Source organism: Helicoverpa armigera, chromosome 27 (genome assembly GCF_030705265.1).
Source record: "Helicoverpa armigera isolate CAAS_96S chromosome 27, ASM3070526v1, whole genome shotgun sequence".
NCBI classification, from domain to species: domain Eukaryota; kingdom Metazoa; phylum Arthropoda; class Insecta; order Lepidoptera; family Noctuidae; genus Helicoverpa; species Helicoverpa armigera.
This window is the reverse complement of record NC_087146.1, coordinates 6379003-6405539: the sequence shown is the minus strand read 5'-3', so window position 1 is coordinate 6405539 and position 26537 is coordinate 6379003. Positions and strand designations below refer to the sequence as shown.

The 26537-nt window shown below is 44.6% G+C and overlaps 1 protein-coding gene across 3 annotated transcripts; it reads left to right on the top strand.

Moving 5' to 3' along the window:
• The first annotated feature begins 74 nt into the window (after positions 1-74).
• LOC110380411 (uncharacterized) lies at positions 75-26478 on the top strand. Of its 3 annotated transcripts, none has more exons than XM_064041964.1 (21): positions 75-695; positions 5897-6097; positions 7114-7273; positions 12944-13157; positions 16432-16523; positions 16833-16960; positions 17248-17343; positions 17795-17874; positions 18196-18332; positions 18730-18903; positions 19244-19485; positions 20005-20062; positions 20366-20474; positions 20953-21162; positions 21480-21653; positions 23031-23306; positions 23683-23819; positions 24189-24286; positions 24785-24927; positions 25641-25780; positions 26310-26478. In XM_064041964.1, exons 1-21 carry the CDS (start codon positions 374-376, stop codon positions 26446-26448), a joined length of 3330 nt encoding a protein of 1109 aa, XP_063898034.1. In that variant the 5' UTR covers positions 75-373; the 3' UTR covers positions 26449-26478. The 3 variants fall into 3 exon arrangements, with proteins under 3 accessions (XP_063898034.1, XP_063898033.1, XP_063898035.1); XM_064041963.1 differs by having other exon boundaries at positions 81-695; positions 25638-25780; positions 26310-26476; XM_064041965.1 differs by lacking the exon at positions 12944-13157 and adding an exon at positions 14874-15081 and having other exon boundaries at positions 86-695; positions 25638-25780; positions 26310-26474.
• Positions 26479-26537: the final 59 nt, after the last annotated feature.

Genomic DNA, 26537 nt, shown 5'->3' with positions numbered 1-26537 from the left:
TGTATCCATTCATATGCAAGTTGGTAAGTTATAATAAAAAAACAAATACACAAAAAGCCCAGAGGGTTCTAGATAAGTTTTATTCAATAGGTCATAAAACGCGTAGCAGATCATTGTCCTCCTATAACAATACTAATTACAGTCAATAAAACTGAGCTATCATAAAACAAAACCCTGTAAAAATAAAAATATGAATCCAAATAAAAACTAGACAGTTTCCTATCCAGATTAGGCTGAATAGCATGTTTACGGTTGCCTTTCCTGTTTGAAAAAGGTAGACTGTAAACAAACATGGTTGAAGCGAAACGTCAAAATCAGTCGGTCGCCGAAAGCGGCGCGGCACGGTGTCGCTTAAATTAATAAATAAACGATTATGGTGTATTTTCCGGTGCGCAAGTGCTACCAGGCGGCCAAGTTAGTGCTGTTGGTGCTTCTAGTGATTACAATATTAGCCTTGTTCGAGCAATGGCGAGGCGGCAAGAAGAATACGCTGGCGGAGTATTCAGACCCTCTTGAAGCTGAATACGAGAGACAGATCTTGGAAGATGAGTCCAGGATCATCCCGGGGCTGGGGGAGGGCGGCGCGGCGGCACATCTCATCGGCGAGGAGAAGAAGCGCGGCGAGGAGTCGGAGAAGAAGCTTGCCATCAATGTGTACCTCAGCGACAGGATCCCGTACAACAGAACGCTGAAAGGTAAGCTTTAACATGAAATCATAACACAATAATGTCCAAATATCTGCATAATACAACTCGGCAAGGACTGGAAGTTTCTAAATGCGGTGTATAGTTGAATGAATGCGCGTATTAGTGTGTTTAATCAGTAATAGTAGTCGTGTAGTAGTAGTGAAAGTATGTGCGGCTCAGCCACGCTCTACATGTACTCACAGAGTCTATACTACTTATGCCTAGGCAATCAGTTCAATAAACTATGTGACTGCAAACTGCTTCTAATTTTTAAATGTAGGTAACACACAATAGTTTTATGATTTTCATTGTAACTTTTTGTAAAATACTCTTTACAATTTTGTTTACCACATAAGCCTGAGTTAGTCTCATCTGGAAGCAATTCTTACAGATTTATATGCAGTTATACAATATAGATTTGAGCAAATTAATAAAAAATGGCTTGAAGCTGTCATAATAATTTAAATCTTTGTCTTCTTTGATAGAAGACATAATATGATCTTGATAGAAAATTTAATAAAAGCTGACAATCATGCGATGCATTCAAGAGTATGTTGGTACCAGAATTAAATAACAGATTAAAAATAAATTAATTAAAAAAGTACAACGCGGGCGTTCCACAGGATTAAAGCACCATGTTGTTGATTAATGCTATCAGCGTAAAGCATTTCATCAGCGTTTCTAATTATAATTTTCCTTATAACAAGTTGATAACAGATGGAACTAATAAATGTAGATACCGCCAATTGCTAGGAATGGAAACTGTCCAGTCAGCCTATGTTATTGATACTCTCGCAGTTTAGTATTTTCTGCATGAAAGCCCAACAGACATAATTACATTGGCATATATAATATTAGTAAAAAGCTAATCTTTTAACTTAGATATTATATATATAGTTAGTTGCAACCCCAGAATATACATCAAAAGCCCTGTTACTATCCTACACCACTAAATTATAATTTTGAAGAAGTATCATCAATACCGGAAGACAATTTGTCTCAATAGCAGCAATTTGTCTTACAGGTTGAACAAATGCATAGCTAACTACCCGGTAGTACAAACAGTTGTCTTGCACACAGTGCACAGTGCACACAGCTGCTGTTCTGTCAACAGGGGCAATTAGCTTCCACCGTGACATTACCGGAATACTTCTAACAATATTGATTCAGTGTCTACTGCATAGGTAGACAAGAATGAATCAATATGAAAAGCTCAATGCTTTTGACTTGGAGGTCTGCTACACTAAGGGATTTTTGCCTTTGATAATCTATATTGTCAATTGAAGAAAAAAAGCCCCCAAAGAATACAGGGAGCTTTGTATTTCTTAACTTACTAAAATAATAAAATGGGTCATACTGATAAAGTTGGACTGATTAAATTATTTTTAACACTTGTGCAAATATATTTTGGGTACTGACACACTGAGGAAATTAGGCTAATTTACTGACTTGAATAATTTATTGTACTTTTCCTCTAATTCAGTCCTGAATATTAAACAACTGATAAAAGTCCTGGAATTTTGCAAAAATGATTACTTTGGAAGGGTCCATATCCATGACAAATTAGGGTTAAGGGTCTACACTCAACAGCTATACAATGCATATAACATGTGTGCCACAATATTGCATATCCCATTAGATGGAGCACGCCTGCCATGTTCATCAGTCGCTCAGCAGTAAATAGCTACTCTAGTAAATTGTATCTGCAACACCGTGAAATGAGACGCGTGCGCATGTGTGCGCTAGGACAATACGTCTGTATGTCGGATGTATGTGTGTGTGAGTCAAAGACTATAAAACCACTTGACTGCGCATACAGTGCCCCGACGCTCGCCAAAAGTTAGTGATTTTGCGCGTACTATAAGGCTACGATCAGTACGATCCTTTAGTAGCGACCTTGAACTGACCAATAGTAGCCGCGGATTATGTCGCGTCCCCCCGCCCGCAGCGGTGAGTCGTGTTCTTAGAAGAAATTGGCGAGTGCGCTCTCTAGTGGTTATTTACTTTATGGTGTGAGTGCAATATTGGTGGCATTTGACCTGGTTTCATAATCTCATGACCTTCAATGCTTAACTGAAATGCAAGTGTGTCCACAGCTACATACTTCATCATCATCATCATCAGCCTACCACAGTCCACTGCTGGACATAGGCCTCTCCAAGTGCACGCCACTGAGATCTATTTACATACATACTTCATGGTGTCAATATTTTCCAGTGGCAATGTTGTGTGGCATGTGCATTTGAAGCAAACTGATAGCAACAGCGACCTGTAGGGCTTGAAGGTGGAATGTCAGTTGCTATCATGTCAGTAGGTCACTGACATGATAGCAACTGACATTCCCCGGCCCACACACTGTAATTAACACTGAGCCAGTGACCCGGGTCACTGGCTCAGTGTTAATTACAGCAACCCTAGAATGCAAAGGGTCGATAAAAGACTACCGTCTGTTACTGTCAGAGAACCAAGGTCACACATAGCCCACCGAATCAGCAAGCTGAAGTGGCAGTGGGCTGGCCATATTAGCCGAAGAACCGATAACCGTTGCGTATTTCCCTTTCCGTGTTCAACTGGCGACACCGGTCTCGTGAAATCCACACGCTTTTGTTTTACTACGGAATCCCACGATCCCGTGTTCAATTCGCGTCAGCTGAGCACGCTTTTGCGATCAAGTGGCGCTGGGTAAGGTTTAACAAAATCGTGTGCAGTTGAAATGAACACTTTTTTGACTCGACTGTTTGAGTCTTCGAAAGCGTGTTGAACTAGCGACGGTATTATTTTATAGTAGACAGTAAGTAGGTTGTATTATTAACTCAATATGATTTCAATGAAATATAACATACAATACAATTAATGAAACATTTATTATCAGCACAAAAATAACAAAAAAAACACCGACAAGACAACTATTTTTCGAAACGTTCGTTTTGGTCTATGTTCACAGCGATATTGTGTACCTATACACGTTCTTTTTAACAGGATGGCCGGACTGAATTCTACCACTGCTGGATAATTGTTTTTGATGCCGTCTCGAAATATGTAGATATAGGTTGGACCTTTATTTTTCGTGAACGTATCTTATCATGCATGTATGGACCAATAGCGGAAGGATGCCATCAAGATAGTTCAGATGAATATTTTTCAGTATTTGTGTGTTTACTGGATTTGGTTCTTCTTTAAGTATTTTGATTATTCCCTGCTTCGGCCCGCACGATTTATCCCGAACATTTACGAACGCGCTAAATCAGTACGGATTTGTTTCGAATAGACAAGTTAAAAAACCTTGTTCAGTTCAATTCCACACGGTTTTGTAAAACTTCTTTTAACGTTGCTTGATCGCAAAAGCGTGCTCAGCTGACGCGAATTGAACACGGGATCGTGGGATTCCGTAGTAAAACAAAAGCGTGTGGATTTCGCGAGACCGGTGTCGCCAGTTGAACACGGAAAGGGTAATACGCATAACCGTTGGGGTAAACGAGTTCTAGAGTGGAGACCGCGCCTCGGCAAACGTAGTGTAGGACGTCCTCAGGCACGGTGGAGTGATGACTTGCGCAAGACGGCTGGCAGGAGCGGGATGCGAGCAGCCGAAAATCGATCTCAGTGGCACTTGAAGAGGCCTATGTCCAGCAGTGGACTGCGTTAGGCTGATGATGATAAAAGAATACGGATTTGTTTTTGAAACTCCTTTCGTTTCTTTCTTCTTCTTTCTTCGCCCAGATTTGACCCATAAAACGTGCTCGGAAGTGCAGTTCGTAAGTTTAATCATAACAACCGCACACACCTGGTGCGTCGGCGCTTCATTTCCGAGCCGTGTCGGATATTTACGTGAACCCGACTCGCGCACTGTACACACGGGTGCATTGAGGTTCTCACGGTGTTTTGTCACAGTCATTACTAATAGCACGCTGATTACATTACTCCTGTACTATATTGACATAGCTTTCATTAAGTACAACATGATTTGTTTCGGTCGGATGGACAACATGAACTTTGAACATCTTTGGCAGTAGTTACGGGTAGTCAGAAGCCTTGGTAACTGGGTAGAGGATCTCAGACAGGCAGTCGCTTCATGTGGCACACTGGCCAGTACTCTGTTGTTGGCTGCATCCAGTGAAGCTGGGAGCCGACCCCGACGTAGTTGCGAAAAGGCTACAGAGACAATGATTCGTCACTGCAAAGCTAACATCGCTAGACTCCTGAAAATCGAGGTCCAAAGCTGGAACACACCTCATGTATTTATGTTAGTCTTTAAGGCATATATTATGGGGCAATGCAGCCTGAAAAAGGTATTTGATTGATTGATTTGGTACTTGGTAATTGCACGTGAGAACACGTAATTCCATGGTTTTACATGTACAAATGAAATGGCCAGTGTCGATATGTAGTACTTAGTAGTTACAAGTGTTCGACTAGACTGTGAAGCAGTTAAATTCAAGTTCATGTGTTTTTAATCAGTTACGTGTTCAGCAGTTTTGTTTACGTTGCAGCTTACAGTTAAGTAGAAACACATTGCATAACTGTGCAAGTGATAAGCGTTGCTAAGGAATGTCGTCCGTGGATTCAAGGTCCTCGACGGAACGGTCCTTAAAGTCTTACAATTTTCATAGAGCAGTCTAGAAGTTGGGGATTGATAAACCCCTCGTGCTTTGGAGAGCACTCTAATCCCTCCGCTTAATATATTCTCTCTGTTAGGTGATGTCGGATTGTCGCCCCTGAAGATGATCAGAGTGAGGGAACAGAGAGTGCACCTGTGTCGAATGCTTTTGCCGTACCTATAATCTAATTATGTTCTGCACTCATTGATATGTATATCAATGCCTGCACTCCTGTCTGATCTCCTTACATGTGGACAGCCGGCGTGGCCGACAATCAGCTTTTACGCCCTTAGTATTATACTATTTATAGAATTCCTTAATATTAAGCTGTGTTCCTGGGAAGTTGGTTCGTCACCGCTTCTTCTTCCCAGCCATAACACTGGGAAGTGGTGAAAGGGCGTTTTTGGGGGTGCTGTCCTTTTGTTTGACGTGAAAAGGCGCTAAAAGTAGCCTAGTTTCAATGTCCGTCGCTTCCATCGGACAAGTGCCACAGGACCTCACAGTAACATAGTGCATACCTAGTGAAGTGCTACTAACATAGTTTTAAGTATCTATATGTTAGTCTTTAAGGTATTTATTTTTGACTTTGATTATATGTAAATGTATCGTTTATAGACTTCCGCAACCCCGCGTGCAAGCGCGTGACGTACGACGCGGAGCTGCCGTCGGCGTCGGTGATCCTGATCTTCCACAACGAGCCGTACTCCGTGGTGGTGCGCACCATCTGGAGCGTGGTGAACTCCGCGCGCCGCGACCAGCCCTGGTACAGCCGCGCCAACTTCATCGACAGGAACACTGGACGCCAGACTGTTGCTGGTGAGTACTCAAGCAGCAAGGATCGTCACCAGCCTTTTTAATGTCCCACTAGCTTCTGTTCTTCTGTTCACCCGCATCCCGTGGACACCTCTGCACGAACCCGGATAAAAAGTAGCCTATCACCTTCCTCGGTAAACGGACTATCTAAGACTGAAATAATTTTTCAAACCGGACCATCGGATCAGTACCAGAGATGAGCGCGTTCAATCAAACAAACAAACTCTTTAACTTTATAATATTAGTATAGGATCCTCTAACAAAGAGAAGGATTGATTGAGCGTTAATCACCACGTGCACTTAATGCTGATTTCGCACTTTACAGTCCCTGTTTCCTCGAGATGGTTTCCTTCGCATTTTGATCAGTCATTGGTGTCTAAGATATGCTACTCATATCAACAATACATACACATATATTTGATTACGTAATGTTACGTAATACAGACGGCAGTGGTCACAATTAGGGTCACTGAGCATTGTATCTTAGATTCGATTCCTGAATGAGTGTGGGTTGTTTATGTCTTGTCGCCAATGAGCCACTATATAACTTTTGGCTTTCCTTTTCCATGGTTATACGCATCGTACATATAGATCTTGACTGCCTCGTTGGTCTAGTGATCGCAAGCGCGGCTGCTGAGCTCGAGGTCTCGGGTTCGATTCCTGGGTCGGGCCCAAATCGCTCTGTGGGTTTTCTTAAGCTTTCACAAAGCAGCCCGTAGTCTGGAAGTTGGTGATTGATTCACCCGTGCATTGGACAGCACGTAAATGTCGGTCCTGCGCCTGATATATTTCCGGTCGTGTCGGATTGCCGTCCCATCGGGTTATGAGAGTGAAGGAATAGGGAGTGCACCTGTGTCTGCGCAAATGCTCGTGCACTATAATATGTCCTGCGCAGCTGGCTGAGCTCCTTAAATGAGAACAGCCGCCGTGGCCGAAATCGGCCGTGGACGCCATTACATATAGATAAAATCCAAACGCATATAGTTATGTATATTTAAGCCATCTCCCAATCCTACCAGGCTACCCAGGTCAAGACCCGAACTCGCCGTTCGTGTACCTGAAGGAGATCATCCTGGTGGACGACAACTCGACGCTGCCGGAGCTGAAGGGCAAGCTGTCCCACTACGTGCGCACGCGTCTGCCGCCCGACCTCATCCGCATCCTGCGCCTGCCCGACCGGTGAGTCCGACATTACTGTCGCAGGGACCATACTCATTTGTACCAAATAAAACAAAAATATATATAAAAGCAGTAAAGAAATCTTAATAATAATAATCATAGGGTTTTTTCGAACTCGAAGAGCCTCGACCAACGACCTCATGAGGCTCTCGTTAGGCGGCTGGATCAAGGGACTGATTTAGAAGGCAGTACTCCTTGATACGGCGCGTATTGTGAGGAGGTTTCTGTCCCTGGGACTGAAGTTTTTGCAGATTTTCAATATCTTCATGATCTCTTAGTCTGAGATAAAGAAACTAAAATAAATAATCGACTAAGTACGCGTTTCATCCTGTGGAGTATGTTCTTAACTATAATATTTCGTGTGAAAGTAACTATTCAATATCAAGTCAATGGTTTCGTAACTTCGATGTGCATATTTTAGCCTATCTTTTTTTATTTTTTTTTTATTTTTATTTATTAATTCACAAAACTGATATACAATCTATTAATTAACTAACAAGCAGTCGATATATTATGTACATGAGATTGGTATCTACTCGATGTGAATCCTTGTCTGAAATTGTCGATCCTTGTCTAAAATGGTCGTCCAAGAACTTGAAAATGAGTACAAATGAGTTTGGTCCCTAAAACTAATAGTGAATGTTTGTTAATTTCCATACACGATAGGTACAAACAGAAGTGCCCCAGCAGATCATCATCATCATCAGCCTATCGCAGTCCACTGCTGGACATAGGCCTCTCCAAGTGCACGCCACTGAGATCGATTTTCACGATATTAGATATCACACGAATATTCATCGAATAGAGAAGCCTGTCTGTCCTGTACACCACACAGGTCTTTCGATAGATCGCGTCGGTGTAGGCACACCAAGCCTATGATTGTCTTTCAAAATGGTTTCCAAAATGACGGCAATTATGCGTGTTTACTATTGTGCAGTCAAAGTTCAGATGTTGAAGTCAGGAGATTACATCACATTTATGTCATCAACGGTCATTAAAACACACCTGAAAAGACAATGAACCCTGGGTAGTAACTAATTTCATCAATATTTCAATGGAGAGTTCGTCGATAGAAATGGTAAACAATGATATTGTTTTACTTGTCATCCTAAATTCTGAGCAATTTCACGTGAATAGATATTCATAATGACGTGTACAACATTACATACACAGGTCATCATAACATTCGTAACCCACTATTACTATGTCACATCAATTGTTATGATATATTTACAGCAAGCAGCATAATCTAAATTGTTCAAGTGCACACGTTAAAACATCGGTCGCGTGTCTCTGAACAACACATAAACACTACGTTACTTATTTATAAAGGGGCGGAAATGGGCGGGATAAAACGTCTTGTCAAAATGTACGGAGACTCGCAATAATGACCACATGACACATAATAATCAATAAAACTGAATTAAGACCAAAACAAAATCATCTACATAAACAACAAAGGAGATCTGACAGTAACTATTCACAAGGTCAAGCAATGCGTTTCACTAAAACGTCGTACAACACCCAGGATAGGTCTGACCCAAGCCAGGATGGCGGGCAGCAGGGCCGCAGTGGGGGACGTGCTGGTGTTCCTGGACGCCCACTGCGAGGCCCTGCGCGACTGGCTGCGGCCCCTGCTGCACCGCATCAAGCAGAGCAAGAAGCACGTGGTCACTCCGCTCATTGACGTCATTGAGAAGGAGGACTTTACCTATCAGCCGGGGGACCCTCGCGAATTCGAGGTGATTCGGCGGTGCCATAGGTGCAGGGGACCTTAGGAGCTAGTTCGCGACGATGAGCATAGAGAGTGGTCTGGCTGACAAAAGAAACTGCTCTCATTGAAAATATTCGAGTCGCCCCTTGTAGTACCTTTTCACGAGAGAATTAAAAGTTCACTAATTCTTACAAGTTCATGTCAGCTAGACCGATCTCTAGCACGCGCCGCAACTGAGCAGGTCTCCTGCAACCATTCTGTTGCCGAATGTGTCTAACGCGTTGTTCAGCTTCCATTGCGATGTCTAGGTACAAGTAGTTCAGTAATCCCAGTAGATACAGCGCAGTCATCACGATAATACAGTAATGTAGACGACAGTTTCAGTAGATTTCGTCAAGTTGACAGTAACGTAGTTCGTGGGGGTAGTCAGTCATCAGTCGCAGAACAGTCATTGTAAGTAAAGTATTATTATCATTGTTTAGCAGTTGTGTAGTCGACACGTGTCTACTAATGATAGTCTAACTCCTATATTCTTCCTCGCATATTCGTCTAATAATGATTTCCTGAACTTCGTTCTCCTTGACTATTTCACTTCCATGTGAACTTCATACATATCTGTTACATGTTATGTTTGTCTGCTTGCCACTAAAATAATAAATTAAGTCAAAACTTTAGGCTTATCCTTAATCACACAATACCACATTTTACACAAATATCAATGTCCGTTTATAACTACGGGATGACAAAATTAGGTTTAGTTTATTTACCTTATTCCATACATGACGTGAGACATGAAGGTGTTCACTAGCTCAGTGAATGCTAGCGAACAGCTTTGATACAAGGCACTGCTAAGTCACCAGGCTTTATGATTGTCCTCTGACTTCCGAATGGCTCCTATATGATAAGTTTATCTATGTATAAGTTTTGGTTGAATCGCCAAGTTTATTTAGGAGAAATAGAGGAAAAAGTTATTGTTGTCGTTAACACGGTATTATCGAAACTTTCTAGGAGTTTTTTTGACCAATTTTCTGTGTCAACTATGTTTTCAATAACACGTGTTTCTTTGATTCATTCACATAAAGTTAGTTCTCAAGCGTTACAGTAGTCGCGTGTCGCGTGTTTACTAACACACTCGAGTCACAGATCCAGTGTCACTTCCTAATTCTCAATGGAAACTCTAGTTTCAGTGAATTCCACGAATCTCAAAACATTTAATTTGTGGATAGTTAATGTTATGACAGTATTGGAGCTTAACTAGCTTATTTCTAAAGAACTAAATATCAAATGATAAGGATGGAATTTGAATGAATGAGGGCTATGTTTGTAACTACTTTTTGTGATACTTGTTTTTGTGTCAGCTTTTCAAATCTGGAGCTGTTTTCATTCTTCTGGCTGTATTATTTTTGTTTTACGCTACAATAGAAAGGTTCCTGCGGTGTTTGCACATAAGCAATTTTTGCTCGTCCAAAAACGTGGTTGTTAAACATTAGACTTTTATTTACACTTAGCAATCACTTTCTAATTATAAGCTCTCAAATCTGATAAAGGGCCTATGGTTCAACCCAGGACAGGTATAACTCGAGCTCGCCTGGCAGGCATCAAAGTTGCCACAGGCCAGGTAGCCATATTCCTGGACTCTCACTGCGAAGTAAACCTCGACTGGCTGCGGCCGCTGCTGCAGCACATCAAGAGGAAGCGAGACGCCGTCGTCGTCCCCGACATACACACCATACAGGAATCTAACTTCCTTTTCGAGGATACCGGGAAGCATGACCAGGTAGCTCCCACCTGTCACCGTCACGCCGATGTCCGTCCACTAATCAGAGCTCCCTTTGTTAACAACAATAGACATGGTACTTGTGTGTGGTGTCATGACATTAATGATGTTAATGTGAATGGCTTTCTTCTTGATGATGACGTATTTTCGGAGGATGTGTGTTTAGGTCAGCACTTGTGAATCATCTCTGTTGTTTTTACCATGAATGTTTATATTAATTGGTGGTTTTTTCGCATTATAGGTACATAGGTAAAAACATACACAATTCTAGGGGATCATTGTTTGTATTAAAGAATCATCTATTCAACTCGGGTGTTTCGTTGAGTAAGCAGCCATTCAAATATTATGACGTTAGTTATAGCTGTAAATTGCAACATGCCAACAAAAGCGATTAAATAATTTTTCCATGCGATGTATTAATAAGAAATACGAGATTTAAATTAGATTTTGTAATTCTCAATGTTCGGAACATTTGGAAATAATTAAACTCTACCGTGAAGGCCGGACGGTAATTATTATTTAAAAAAAAACAATTTCAATTACAGTGTATGCAGAAATTAAATAAAAGCACTAAGGAATAAAGAACATGAAATGTAATCACTAATATCATTAAAGCTTAGCTAAAGAAGCATTAAGTTCTTGACATAAAACATGAGGCATAAAACAACTTACACAAGATAAAACAAGATTTTTCCTTGTGTGTTCCTTCTCCGTGTGAGAGGAGGCCTGTGCCCAGCAGTGGGACGATAAAAAAGGCTGTAACAGTAAACAAGATTCAAGTTTCAAAATCTAGACTCCAATATTTGCAGCTCCTTTATATGGTACAGGAGAGGTCTGATCGGAGCGCGTGTAGCCGGGGCCGCATACTCCAGCGGACAGACCCGACTCTCACGTGGAGACGGAAGCCAACTGGCTGCGGCCTCTCCTCCACCGCGTAAAGACCAGCAGCACTGCTGTGGTCGTGCCTCATATACTCAGGACATCGTCACATACCCTCGGTGTTAGGTCTAACACCGTGGCTTCAAGGGTTATTGTCTACCATTTCAGGGTTATTGTGTACCGAGTCACTGTGATCTGTATGTGCTAAATTAACGGATCAATCTCGTTCGTATGTTGCGTTTTATTCGATAATAGTTCAATGTGTTCTATGTACATCTTGTATTCTACCTTTCTGATGTTCTTTGTGTTCCTGGTTCCTCTATTTTGTTCTTCTTTCGACACATTTGTATGTATATTGCAGAGGGTTTCGTTGTTAGTATCTCTATCGTATCAGATTGGTCGTTGACTACAAAAAGCATATTGTCGTTGATCCTACTATAGATCCTTGTGAGACACCATGAAATATGCCTGAAAATATTATTGTGATTTGAGGGATATCAGGATACATTGCTAACGAATCCTTTACTACATATTTATGGATAAACTGAATCTACACTGGGTTGCTGTATTAATTCTTATTTAGAAATTTAAAGATACAGACAAATACCTTTGTTAAATACATATTTATAATGAAACAGTTAAAATAACAGATGTAACAATTCTGTAGACATTTTCATTGAAACCTAAACACGACCCTCCACCGGCGTACTAAGTTGTACACACGCACTACGCAGTACAGGGCTGATCCGCGCTCGGCTGGCGGGCGCTCGGCTCGCCAGCGCCGACGCACTGGTGTTCCTGGACGCGCACTCGGAGGCCGTCGCCGACTGGCTGCGGCCGCTGCTGCAGCGCCTCAAGGACAAGCGCGATGCCGTCGTCGTGCCCGCCATCGACGTCATCTCATATGAGAACTTCCTTTTCGCTATGAGCTTAGAGAGCGATGAGGTAGAATAGGCGTTAGTCTTTCAACCTTATGCCTCTTGTTATTAAGTTTCAATTGCATTGTACTCCTAATTTGTCTTTAAACAGGTGCGAGCTCTGTATGTGTCTGTGTGAAGGTATAACACTCACATTTCTGTGTCTCGTTAGGATTAGTCGCTGGGGTCGATTTCTACATTTTTTTCTACAATTTACGTTACGTTAGGGTATTTAAATTTTTGAGGCGAGCTTTATTTCCTTATTTACTCTTCACCATCAAGATGCATTTAGACGACTCCATGCCTACACTGAACATGTCCTTGCTATGTATACCCTGCCCCCGGTTGGTGGGAGCTCGTGGTGACGTGTGTGTGGTGTGCAGCGTGGGGCTGACGCGCGCGCGGCTGGCGGGCGCGCGCTACGCGGCCGGTGACGTGCTGGTGTTCCTGGACTCGCACTGCGAGGCGCAGCCCGACTGGCTGCGGCCGCTGCTGCAGACCATCAAGGACGACCCCCACGCCGTCGTCGTGCCCATCATTGACGTCATCGAGTCCAACAATTTCTTCTACAGCGTGCTCGACACCAGCGTCTTTCAGGTTAATGCTTGCGTGTTGTGGCAAACATTGGTGTTGCTATACGTGCCCTGTATCATAACTGAACAATTAAAGATTTCAAGCGATTGGAATTATCAACGTTTATCTCGATTCATGCTCGCGTAAGCATAAAACTGTCGAGAAAATCAATTAACTATGCTTAAGGCTACAAATCTACTTTAGCGGGATCGATAAAGAAACTCAAATTATAATTCTTATCAGTTTCCGTATATTTTAATATTCCAAGCATTACTTTTCTAAGATTTCAAAGAGTTGAAATGTAACCTTCTTTTGATATGATTTCGGTATGATCCTGCCGTTTCAGTTGGAGTTGTATAATCTGACTAGATCCCGCTCCTTGCAGTAGGTAGTCTGTCACAGGACCAACTGTTTGTGTCTACATGTGAATACGCCATGCCAATGTTTGCCACACGCCGGTAGCCAATGTTTGCCATATCATGTCATTACCGCGCAACGTGTGTTACTATCGGCTGCACGGGTCGCGTCGCCACAATCACTTCAATCTGCATTTCTTTGAGTTTGGTTTGTGCGGTTTTGGTTTGCTCTACAATGTACACTGAACATTATACTCTATACTTTCTCGAAATCTTACAAAACACTCGTTTTCGACTTAAAGTTTTCGGGTTCCGGAAGATAGTAGTGGTCTCTTGAAACGAAATAAAAACATCAACACTACAGCGAGACACGTTAGAATAGATCATGCAACAGTAATACAAATGAAATATTAATCAAAAGAGATTAAACAGCTCAATTGTAGCGAAAACATCAAATAGTTAGAGAATTCCCGGGAAACAGTCCGCAGCTTGTTGCCTAATAGTTTTGTTCATGTTTAGATTGACGACTTTGTTTGTTGTCGGTGTTTTGGTCGGAACATCCACGGTACGATCACTATGTCCAACTGAACTAAAAGTTGGATAGTTTAGGAACTAGTCATCAGGTTCAAAAATATTGTGGATTCGAGCATTGAAATCTTTTGGTCTTGTGAGGGTTGCTTGGAATCATGACGATTCAGTTGGGGTTTACTTCCAATGCGCACAATTATTGGTGATTACAGATGGCCTTATGTATAATCTTGGGTTGCACAGGAATTATTTTTATGCACTCTTTCATTTTTCTGATTTTGAGACTGAGCGAATCAGTCTTGACTTATGTTTTGAACACAACTGTTTGGTTTTTATTCTGTTCACTGATGTTCTCTTGATCTTGTCTAATGCGAACAGATTTCTTGTGATCTTGATGCGGTTCATCTTTTTGGGTTTTTAATTCTTTATCTATATCTTGTTTGATTATATTATATGCAAAGATGCGTACCTGTGTGTGTTAGTGTACATACACTGGGTGTTCACATATGAATGCACGGCGTGTGTATAGCGTTTGTATGCACTCGGGTACTTCTTGAAGTTTGTGGGTTTATAGTGTACATTCCCAAACAAATTAGTTTCGTTTCTAACATTTAAGGAAGCTGCTGTTACGATAATAGTAAAAGCAATTGCATGTGCATTTACTTCGACCGTATCGTGTTTGCAGGCAGGAACAACTAAACTTATAACTTCAAATATAGTTTACAACATATACAACATCTTTGTCTTAAACTTATATGACAGTAATAACAAAACATACAAACAAACATAATCGTCAACCGACAATTCTTAAAGTGAATACCAAGTTTGGGACAAGAGTAACCCTGAAGGCTTGTAGACAGGGCCTCACACTCGCGCGGCTGCGAGGCGCCCGCGCGGCCCGCGGCGACGTCCTCGTGTTCCTGGACTCGCACTGCGAGGCCTCGCACGACTGGCTGCGGCCGCTGCTCGAGCGCGTCCAGCACAAGCGCGACTCCGTGCTCACGCCCATCATCGACGTCATCCATCAGACCACCTTCGAGTACGAGGCTTCTGAAACCTTCCAGGTCTGACGGTCTGACATCACTAACCTCAGGATGATGAGGATCCTGCTTGTGAACAACTAACAAATGAAGAATGTGAATGATTACTAAAACGCTTGATAATTGTCGATGATGATGTTGTCGGCGTTGTAGATCAGCGCTCGGTAACATTCGGTGATGGATCCGTTACATGTCATTGTATTTCCATTAATGCTTGCATTGATAACTTTCCATAGGTTTTAGTAGTGGCTGTCGGAGCTCAAATATCTACAGTAAAATCAGCCGACTGACGAGTTCGTTTACATTTTGGTTTTCGGATTAGTAGATTATTTTAAGCAGTGTTTCCAAGGTAACAAGTTACTCTATTAGGTATTTATTTTCAATCCTCTTTTCTATAACAAAATTATTGTACCTAGGTTCTTGTAACAGTTCTAAGCTTGTCTTACAAATCTTACTCTTGACATAAAAATCTTACACATTTACAATTCAGCAACTGTCTTTACTACATGAAACTTGGTATCTACTATATTATGCAGTTCGCCACTAACATCACGCTTGTTGGGAATGTAGACAGCGCCGGGTGCGGGGGTTGTGTGTACTAACGTTTGTTTGATAACCGCTGTAATGTCACCACTCACATCATTTAGATCACGTACAGATGCTTCCATTGAGTCGTTACTATCGCTATATTCAATTTCATGCGTTTGTAACTGTTCAATGGAAGTATGTGAGCAGTGTATTATAATAGTTTTATTTAGTCCTTAATTGATTTAACTGGGCACTTCACGCAAGTGCTCGGTTAAACTGTTCAATTGGTTTTGATGGGTGAACGATAAGGGACGAAGCTTTTTAATCGAATTTGAGAGATAATTGAGAGACTCCTAATAATCTTTAAACGAGGATCTATTTTAAGCCTCATCTCTTGTAAGTTCTATTCCTTAACTTACCCCAAATAAAATAATGCCCTATTTAAAGACGTAACTAGAATGGACACTTTATTCTCTGCCAACCTTACCATTTACTCATACAAATAGCACTTTCATACTTTGCACTATGTAGCAATCCGCGCTTTCAATGCTTTACTGGGTACGCGAGGCGTCGCTTGTGGTGCCACTTCTAGTTACGTCAACGTCGTCCACTGTTTAACTGTCTCTAGTCAGCCTAGCGTTAACGTAAAGTATTTATTGACCCTGACAATTTCTTGTTTTATACGCGAAAAATTCTTAGCCCCAAAGGGGTCTGGCTATAGTCTGAAATCTGAACTCTAAACTCACTTACAATAAAGTTGTATTTTCAACGGTTCGTTCTCGCGGTGCCTGACTAGTGAAGACTGCGAGGATATGTAACCTGATACTAATGTGAGTCCTGGTGTAGGTGGGGGGGTTCTCGTTCATGGGCCACTTCACGTGGACGGATGTGCCTGAACGAGAGAAGAAGAGAAGAGGATCTGATATTGCGCCAACATGGTTAGTATATAGATTTACACCAAATTGTTTTAATACTGGTTTCAAATAGCCGATCCTAAAAACTGCAGAGGAGCTAAATCCTTAATCAACCTTTTTGTTCTACACTAGCTTCTTCCATCGGTATCACCCGTATCCCGAGGGAACTACTTCCCGTACCCAAATAAAAAATAGCTTATATGTTATTCTAATGTATAAGCTATGTCACTGCCAAGTTTCATCAAAATCCATCCAGTCCTTATTAAGTGGAAGAGGAACAAACAAAACTATCGCACTAGTATCTATATGTAGCATTGCTCCCCACCCCTGCAGGTCACCCACGATGGCGGGCGGCTTGTTCGCGATCAGCCGCTCGTACTTCTGGGAGCTGGGCGCGTACGACGAGCAGATGGGCGGCTGGGGGGGAGAGAACCTCGAGATGTCCTTCCGGATATGGCAGTGTGAGTACCACTCCAAGAATAGGAGGAGGAATTGGGACCTATAAAGCCTTTGTTCGCTCTTGTGACGACCATCGCCGAGCTTCTTTTGTAGTACTGGTTTCAGTTTGATTTCTAACCAATGCCACTCTGTTTTTTAGCTTGGAAATAAAAGTTCAGAAGTGTTATCATGAAGAATGTGACGATATTATCAGTTTTATTTCCCAAATTCCTATAAAAGCGTGCATTTTAAAGTCCTTTCGTCAATCTCTACGCTATTTGTCTATCTTGATGTTTGTCGTCGCTTGCAGGCGGCGGCACGCTAGAAACCATACCGTGTTCTCGCGTGGGTCACGTGTTCCGCAGCTTCCATCCATATGGCATGCCCGCTCATATGGACACACATGGTAAGTCCTTGAACTACTTTATACCCTGCTGTGCTGTCATCATCATCATTTATTTATTTAGGAGTGCCAACAGGGGTCAACACAATTACATAGTTAAATCATTTAATTTCATCATCATCAGTTTTTGTATCGTCCCAGTGCTGGGCTGCACTGCAGCCTTCTCTCATATATAGAAAGATTGAGCGTTAATCACCATGCTTGCAATGCGGGTTAGTGATTTCAGACATTATATTCCTGGTTTCGTCGACATATTTTCCTCATTATCATCAGTAATTGACTTAGAAATTATATACATACTTACATTCGCTATTTTAATCGTCAAGCACGTGTAGTTGTTTTAACTATTTATTGTGAAGCCACTTTTGCACAAGCAAAGTTTTCAAAGTCTGACCAGTTTAAAAAATGCAAAGTTACTTGATACGAAAGCTGACGATAGAGCTGTAACTTTCAGGTATAAACACGGCGCGCATGGCGGAGGTGTGGATGGACGAGTACGCTGAACTGTTCTACCTGCACAGACCCGACCTCAGGGTGAGTTGTCCATATTAACCTAGCTTCGTTACTGATATTTGTACTTTGAGACACAAACAGATATCATGTAAAAACATTACAAGCACATAGAACAATGTTTATGTAAAACTAATTCTGTATGTAATGCTGGGGTTTAAAAGATGTTGTATATGGCATTTTGACATAACTTGAACCTCTAGGATTCTAGACCATAGGATTCTTTTGGACCGGGTGGCATGAAGTCCTTGATTCAGGACGCAGAAGAAACCGCGGAAAATTCCTAGATATTTCCAATTTACGTAGTCATGAGATCTTTTTGACCCCATCCCGCCTGGTCCTCAGAACAACCCGAAGATAGGCGACGTGACGCACCGCAAGATCCTCCGCGAGAAGCTCAAGTGCAAGAGCTTCCAGTGGTACCTCGACAACATCTACAAGGAGAAGTTCGTGCCCGTGCGCGACGTCTACGGATACGGCAGGTCAGTGGGTACCTGTGACCTCGTGTGTCATTCGTACACTCAATTTACTGGAACAGACAACAGCCTGCTGTTTACGAGGTCTTGTCCGAACTAGCTTTGTGGGTTTTAGAAACAGCCCGTTGTCTGGAAATTGGTGATTGATTCACCCGTGCATCGGAAGAGCATGTTAATGTCGGTCATGCTTGTGATCTCTCTCCGGTGGTGTCGGATTGTCGTCCCATCGCGCTGTGAGAGTGAAGGAATAGTGAGTGCACTTGTGTCCAAACAAATGGTCGTGCATTACAATATTTCCTGCGCAGCTGGCTGATCTCTATACATGATAACAGCCGCCGTAGCTGACGATGGTCCAGGATGTCTTTATTATTATAACTGAATGATATGTCGTTCTGTGTGTTAGGTTCAAGAACGAGGCGACTCAGATGTGCATCGACACACTGCAGCGCGAGGCGGAGGCGTCGCCGCTGGGCTGCTACCCGTGCCACCCCGACCTGCAGGCCACGCAGTACTTCTCCTTCTCCCTCGCGGGCGAGCTGCGCGACGAGTTCAACTGCGCCACGGTGCAGCCCGCCAGGTGACTCTCTCTCTGCAGCCTCCACTGTAACCAGATGCAGCTTTATACCAGGACCCTGAATGACCAACGACTAAATGTCTGACCTTTTTCATCGATGGCAAAAATCATCAAATGACCGCTGTGGGTTACCAGCGGTGAGGAAGTGTCTGACTGTTACTGACTAAAAATCCATTGTGTTCCTTTGTAGGCCTTTTATGTACCAGGGCCGCGGTAACTATTTCAAATACTCCCGCAGGCCCGGCTGAATGTCAAACCTTTATTTCATTTTTGCTGGTTTCAAGATCTTCATATCATTTTATGGGTATATAGACACTCCGTAACACCCGCAATTTGACACCAGGATGTCAGCGGACGAGCGATCCTCCGAAGCATCCCGCGCGGTGGTGATGACGCCGTGCCACGGGCTGGGGCGCGAGCAGAAGTGGCGGCGCCTCAGCAGCGGCCAGCTGCAGCACGCGGCCACGCGCCTGTGCCTCGCCGCGCCGCCCGACGTCGGCGACGTGCGGGCGGCGCCCTGCCGCCCTGACGCCGCCGACCAGTACTGGACTATCGATTATACCGAGGATAATAACTTTCATGCTAGTTAGTGGATTTTGTCTTTGTTTTTATGAAGTGTGTGGTTAACCTATAAGTTGTGACATATGAATTCACGATTATGTTTGGAATACAGCACTATAGTTATTAACGAACTGTGAATTTATTTCAGTAATCGATAGTTCCCATTCGATAATTTGAATTGTAAAAAAAGTGTATGAACAACGCCAAGTATCAATGATATCGTCTATGTATACAAATTATGCTAGTTCATTAATCAGCCTATCACTTGATTACTGTTTATTTTAAGTCTCATAACTTGCCAAGTTTAGTACATTCTTAAATCGTATTCTGTTGGTATCTGACGGGAGTTAAGGCCTACTCAAACCTGAGCGATATTCACTGCCACTGTGGGTAGAAGTACATACCGCGCGGAAGCAGCGGCATGCATCCTGAACATGGACAGTAATATTATCGCATACCCACAGGGCTTTTTCTACCGCAGAAGGTAGCGAATACCGCTTAGGTCTGAATAGGCCTTTATAACGGTATCTCTGTTATTTTCAGATGAATTGAGATTCGGTCCTGAACGAGAGAAGAGGCTGAACAGACTGCGAGGACAACGGTAAGAAAATTGTATAGTCTTATTTACAAATACCCGTATAATGTTTTACTTCGGATAAATCCAAATTAATTAATTGGCATGACAGAAATGATTATTTTGGTTCTTACAAATGCTAGTCAATCATATGATATTAACAGGATCATTTATATTGATCTTTATTCAAAGACGTACCTTTTAAAGAAACACTGATTCTGTCACTATTAAGTGATATTTTATCCTGGTGCGGGAAGTTCCACGGAACGAGGGTGAAACCTCTAATTGTTGATATAGTACGTAGTAGACATGTATTTCGGTCGCACACAGCCGCATCTCCCGCTCGCTGCTGTCGTACGGCGGCGCGGGCGACAACATGCTGGAGGACACGCGCCGACAGGACGGCGAGAACGCCACCGTCAGGCGACACTCGCACAAGGTCAGTTACACACACACACACACACAAACACGCATATAAACACACTCGCACACATACAAACACTTAAACGCACCGTAACCTTTCAACACTTCCGAGTGTTACATTAGGCTAGAAAGGTCCCAGCAAAAAAGGTCGCATCAATAGGTCGTCCACATATACAAAACAGATTCATTTTGATGTTTTTTGTTTTTATATGAATGTTGCTAAATTGCTTATGTATGTATATTCTTGTTAATAGCTTCTTGTTAACTTCCAGTTACTTCAACTTATACAGTTTATGACTTAATAGCCTGCTGGGTACAACATACATGTATCAATTGTTATTTGCCAGAATCTATATGTGATGTCTACATACCTATATGGACTACACACGATTACACTCACAGTTTACTGTTTCTTTGTCTTCCCATACATTATTTATCTTCCCTACTCTTCTATATACTTGTATGTAATACTTACTATGTACTGGTTTGGTCAGAGCAAGCACCGCAAGCGTCACGGTCGCAAGCGCAGCCGCTCGAGCAAGAAGCGCACGAAGAACAAGTTCATCCTGAAGATCATGCGCACGCTGATGAACGGCACGGAGGAGCACCTGGAGGTGGACATCCACTGCAAGCACCGCCAGCTCTTCCCCAACAACAGCTTCGTGCGCGACCTCGTCACCATACTCAACGATAAGAATGTTAAGGTACGGCAGTTCTACTGTATCATCTGCCTGAGTATGTTGGGGTCAGCTTCCGGTCACATGAAGTGACCACTAACTATGTCATGTGACACTTAAATGTGGAGGATTACAGCAAGACTGCAGATTGTTAAACAGGACAAGATTCTACTGATTTACTTTCTCTTCCTGCCCTCTTCTCATCCTGTTCTCTCTCATCTGTCGACCCAATGTTTAGTCTCTTTGTCAGCCGTTACACTCATTACATCTATTATCTTCTTATTCATGTCCTTTTAGTTAGACTACATAATTTGAGGCTACATCTTGCCCTCCTTGTACCGCAGGTGGTGAACAACGGGCGCGTGTTCGAGCGCAACAAGGTGACGGAGCTGGAGGCGGCGCAGTCGCACAAAGTGCTCAACAAGATGGACATCGACCCCCCCGCGCAGCCCCCCCCAGCCCCCGCGCCGCCCGACCAGCCCCTCGCGCCCGTCGGCGTCGCCGCCATGCGGGAGGGGGTCAGTGTAACATGTACTCTAACATAGTGTCACCCCCCGCGCAGCCCCCCCCAGCCCCCGCGCCGCCCGACCAGCCCCTCGCGCCCGTCGGCGTCGCCGCCATGCGGGAGGGGGTCAGTGTAACATGTACTCTAACATAGTGTCACCCCCGCGCAGCCCCCGCGCCGCCCGACCAGCCCCTCGCGCCCGTCGGCGTCGCCGCCATGCGGGAGGGGGTCAGTGTAACATGTACTCTAACATAGTGTCACCCCCCGCGCAGCCCCCAGCCCCGCGCCGCCCGACCAGCCCCTCGCGCCCGTCGGCGTCGCCGCCATGCGGGAGGGTCAGTGTAACATGTACTCTAACATAGTGTCACCCCGCGCAGCCCCAGCCCCGCGCCGCCCGACCAGCCCCTCGCGCCCGTCGGCGTCGCCGCCATGCGGGAGGGTCAGTGTAACATGTACTCTAACATAGTGTCACCCCGCGCAGCCCCGCGCCGCCCGACCAGCTCCTCGCGCCCGTCGGCGTCGCCGCCATGCGGGAGGGGTCAGTGTAACATGTACTCTAACATAGTGTCACCCCGCGCAGCCCCAGCCCCCGCGCCGCCCGACCAGCCCCTCGCGCCCGTCGGCGTCGCCGCCATGCGGGAGGGGGTCAGTGTAACATGTACTCTAACATAGTGTCACCCCCCGCGCAGCCCCCAGCCCCGCGCCGCCCGACCAGCCCCTCGCGCCCGTCGGCGTCGCCGCCATGCGGGAGGGGTCAGTGTAACATGTACTCTAACATAGTGTCACCCCGCGCAGCCCCCGCGCCGCCCGACCAGCCCCTCGCGCCCGTCGGCGTCGCCGCCATGCGGGAGGGGGTCAGTGTAACATGTACTCTAACATAGTGTCACCCCGCGCAGCCCCCGCGCCGCCCGACCAGCCCCTCGCGCCCGTCGGCGTCGCCGCCATGCGGGAGGGTCAGTGTAACATGTACTCTAACATAGTGTCACCCCGCGCAGCCCCCGCGCCGCCCGACCAGCCCCTCGCGCCCGTCGGCGTCGCCGCCATGCGGGAGGGGGTCAGTGTAACATGTACTCTAACATAGTGTCACCCCCCGCGCAGCCCCCCCCCGCGCCGCCCGACCAGCCCCTCGCGCCCGTTGGCGTCGCCGCCATGCGGGAGGGGGTCAGTGTCATGTTCCTTCGAAGGCCTTTTATGTACCAAGACCGCGGTAACTCATTCGAACAGTTCCGCCGCTCCAGCGGGTCTTGGCCTTGTTGGCCCCCGCTGGGGATCAACTCCCCGACCACAAGCTTTTTAACATTTTTGTAGAAACCTACAGCAATTTCAGAATTTCAGTATGCAGAAGTACCGTGTTGACCTTCGTCAGACTGATAGTGAGAGTCGGTTGCAGATCTTCCACCAGATCAAGCAGCGCATGAAGAAGCAGAAGCCGGGCGTGCAGTCCGTGCAGTCCGTCATCTCGCGCGAGCTGCTGGGCGGCGCCGGGGGCGGGGCCGGGGGCGGCGCGGGGGCGGGGCGCGTGGAGCTGGCGCCGCCCCCCGCCCCGCCCAGCGCCCGCGACGCCCACTCGCGGGGGGCGCAGCGCGATGCGGAGAAGAAGATCATTATCGAGGACTTTGTCGAGGTGAAGAGATTGACCGCTACCACTATGCAGCCGCCCAACAAGGTACACTATAACATACGTGCGTGAATGTTGATTCACCTGTAATTGACAACTGTGTTAGCCGTCTGTTCGTCAAAGTCAAAAGACAAAGCTCTTTCTGTGTGCAAAGGTTACATAAGTGTTAGTTTGTATGTACATAATATTAAGTCTTATTATGGCCTGCTCGTAAAGCATACAAAAATAACCTATTATATTCGTTAAATCATATACAGAAGCTTGTTGAATATGTACAATCTAGAACATTATTATACAGGGTGAATTATTATTGAAGGTACTACTTCAGTTAGATCAATGTGTTTTTCCAGTTTTATATACAGAGCAATCTTTTGTAGGGGATGTTTTTTTTATGTGTAACTCAACGACGTGATGTTGTGTGCAGCGTATGCGCAAGCGCAAGCGCAAGCGTCCCCGCGGCGGCGTGACGCCCGCGCTGGCGGCGCCGCCCTCCCCCGCGCCCCCCGCGCCCGCACTCACCGACGCGCCCGCCGCGCTCAGGGAGGGGACCAGAGATGACAAGTATGTACCCACTGCTAGGTTATGATGTCTTCCTAGCCGGCTATCGGCTACGGCGGCTGTTCTCATGTAAGGAAATCAGCCAACTGCGCAGGACATATATGAGAACAGCCGCCGTGCCCGAAATCGGCCTTAGACGTATTGTTATTTTTCGTTTATTCATTTTCAGACATATAAATTATAGTTTTGAAATATGAAAAATAGGTGACCACCGTTGTCGAGCACAGGGTCCAAGGTACCGGTGGTTAGGGTCTCAGAGACAGAAACCTCCTCACAATACGCGCCGTGTCAAGGAGTACTACCTTCTGAATCAGTCCCTTGATCCAGCCGCCTAACTCTAAGCTCTTGGCATTATGTTATATCTGTGTGTAGGTCTGGTGGTCAGGAGTCGGAGGGCGAGTCTGGCGAGGACGCGCCGCTGATGGACGACAGCATGGACCGCTCCGCCGGACGAGAGGACTGGCCCATCGGTCTGTTATATACATACACACATACTTACACACACATAGTCATCCATACACTAGCACACAGTCACATATGCCACAGTACACTTAAACACTACACTGAGTTACACAAGGTTAGCCACACACACATCTATTCTTACATACCCATTCACACCCACATAAATACACACATAAACACATGCACATCTTCAGATAGACATCCTTACATAGTCACCCTACAGGCTCCCACAACTCCAAACTTACTGAAAACGTCTCTACAATATACACATATCGCACAAACTAGCACAAAGTCAGTCACACGCTAAGACACACACACAGCGTCACTCACACAAGGTTAGCAAACTCACAAACACACATACACTTACTTGATTCACATCTCCACACCTATTACTCACACTCACTTACCTACACACGCACATTTATACAGCCACACCTTATGCGCACACACTCTCATACACACACACACAGACAACACAAATGTATTACCTCTATAACTATGTACAGGTGAGTCCCGCTTCCGTCGCACAAACACGCACGGCGGCTACCCGCACGCCGCCGAGCACGCGGCCCCGCACGTGCACAGCCTCGGGTGTGAACACCACGCACCTAGCAGGAAGGACATCGACGTCGAGTACATGCCCGATGACGTGAGTTATACTTACACTTAGTTATATTTCCATTTTATTTATTTTAAAAGTTATCCGCGATTTGCTGAGTTTTGTGGACGCGAGCGTATGGCTCGCCAACGTCGCCAGTCGCTTACAGTACACCGCCCTGCCTTACCAATCACGATTACCAAGCCGCAAACTCAAAGCCAGCTCAGCGGATCCATTGATCATAAAGTTAAATTAAACATCGCTTCTGGCGGTCGGTCCGTAGATCGGTGACCATCTTGTGTCATAACGAATTCTTCCATGTTCTGAAAAGCACGATAAACTGTAGGTCTCCGCTATCATTTGAACATATTTGACAGTCGTTATGGGTATTCAGAAACCCAGTAAATGTGACAACCAGTCTTACCTAGGGGTATCACGTTGCCCCGGTGACGACTGGGTTGAGTTAACACTAATACCTAAATCTACTCCTTTTTACAAAAAAACATCATTTTAATATTTGTCTAGCCAGCCGTAACTATATGTGTATTGAATAAAACCTATGTACTTAACATAAGTATTAGAAACTCTACAGTACTCTGCATCCAGTTAGACTGGAAGCCGACCGCAACGTATGTAATAAGGAATACAATTCATCATCTACCTAGTCTTTGGAACCAGTAAATCCGTTTCATCACTCAATGTATTTCACAATACAAAATGGCGAAGGTTTGCAAGTAGCTCTAGCATGCATGTCTCCACAGCAGGGTACCGGCATGTACCGGAACAACGGCAGCGGCGAGGTGGCGCCCGTGAAGGTCGTGATGAGGAGCAACCTCACCTTCAACCTCGGAGACGAGTTCTTCAACTGGAGGAACCGGAACTCCCCCATCACCGATGACATTGTGTAAGTATACACACACACACATCACTCACAAACAAACACTCACTCACCCAATCACAAAAAAACTCACTCAATCACCTACCAACTGACTCACAAAGAAACTTACACTTACTCACCCTCTAAGTTAATCAACTACTGCCGCACACAAACATTCAGCTAACCTCTTACGTACACTTCCACTCTCTTACTGTAACACCCTTGCATCTACTCACTTACATATTAACACAGCGTACACTTCAGCCATGCAAAACCGCAACGATATTGTGACGATATGCCTACTCACTCACCCACTCACACTTAATCCGCATATAAGTTACGTAGTCACTTCATGAACATATGTATTTTATTAAAGACCTATTATAATACCTGTGTATCACAAATAAATTATTTGATTTGATCAGTGAACACTTCATGCAATACCGACGATGGTGTCATGTGAGCATATCTCTATCACACACATCAACTCATTATCATAGCCCCAAGTTCACAATAATACAAAAAAAGGAATAAATAATAGAGTTTGACATTACAGTAACGAGTTCCTTGGCGACCTGACCATCCCGAGTAACAGCAGCGAGCCGCGCGACACGCACGACACACACAACACACACGACACGCACGACAAGGCCGACAACTCCGACAACAGCTCGTCTGAAAGCAGCGGCGAGTGACGACACGTACTTACTAGCCAGCAATTATTATTATGGTCTGTTTGTTATACTGAGACGTCTGATTAAGCGAAACAACTTCATCATCCTCC

Bases quoted from the DNA above. Each gene is read 5' to 3' on its own strand.
- LOC110380411 (XM_064041963.1), top strand. From the start codon at position 374: ATGGTGTATTTTCCGGTGCGCAAGTGCTACCAGGCGGCCAAGTTAGTG. The intron at 13,158-16,431 runs GTTAATGCTTGC...GTCCTGGTGTAG, and splicing joins TCGACACCAGCGTCTTTCAG to GTGGGGGGGTTCTCGTTCAT. The intron at 25,781-26,309 runs GTAAGTATACAC...TTGACATTACAG, and splicing joins CCCATCACCGATGACATTGT to TAACGAGTTCCTTGGCGACC.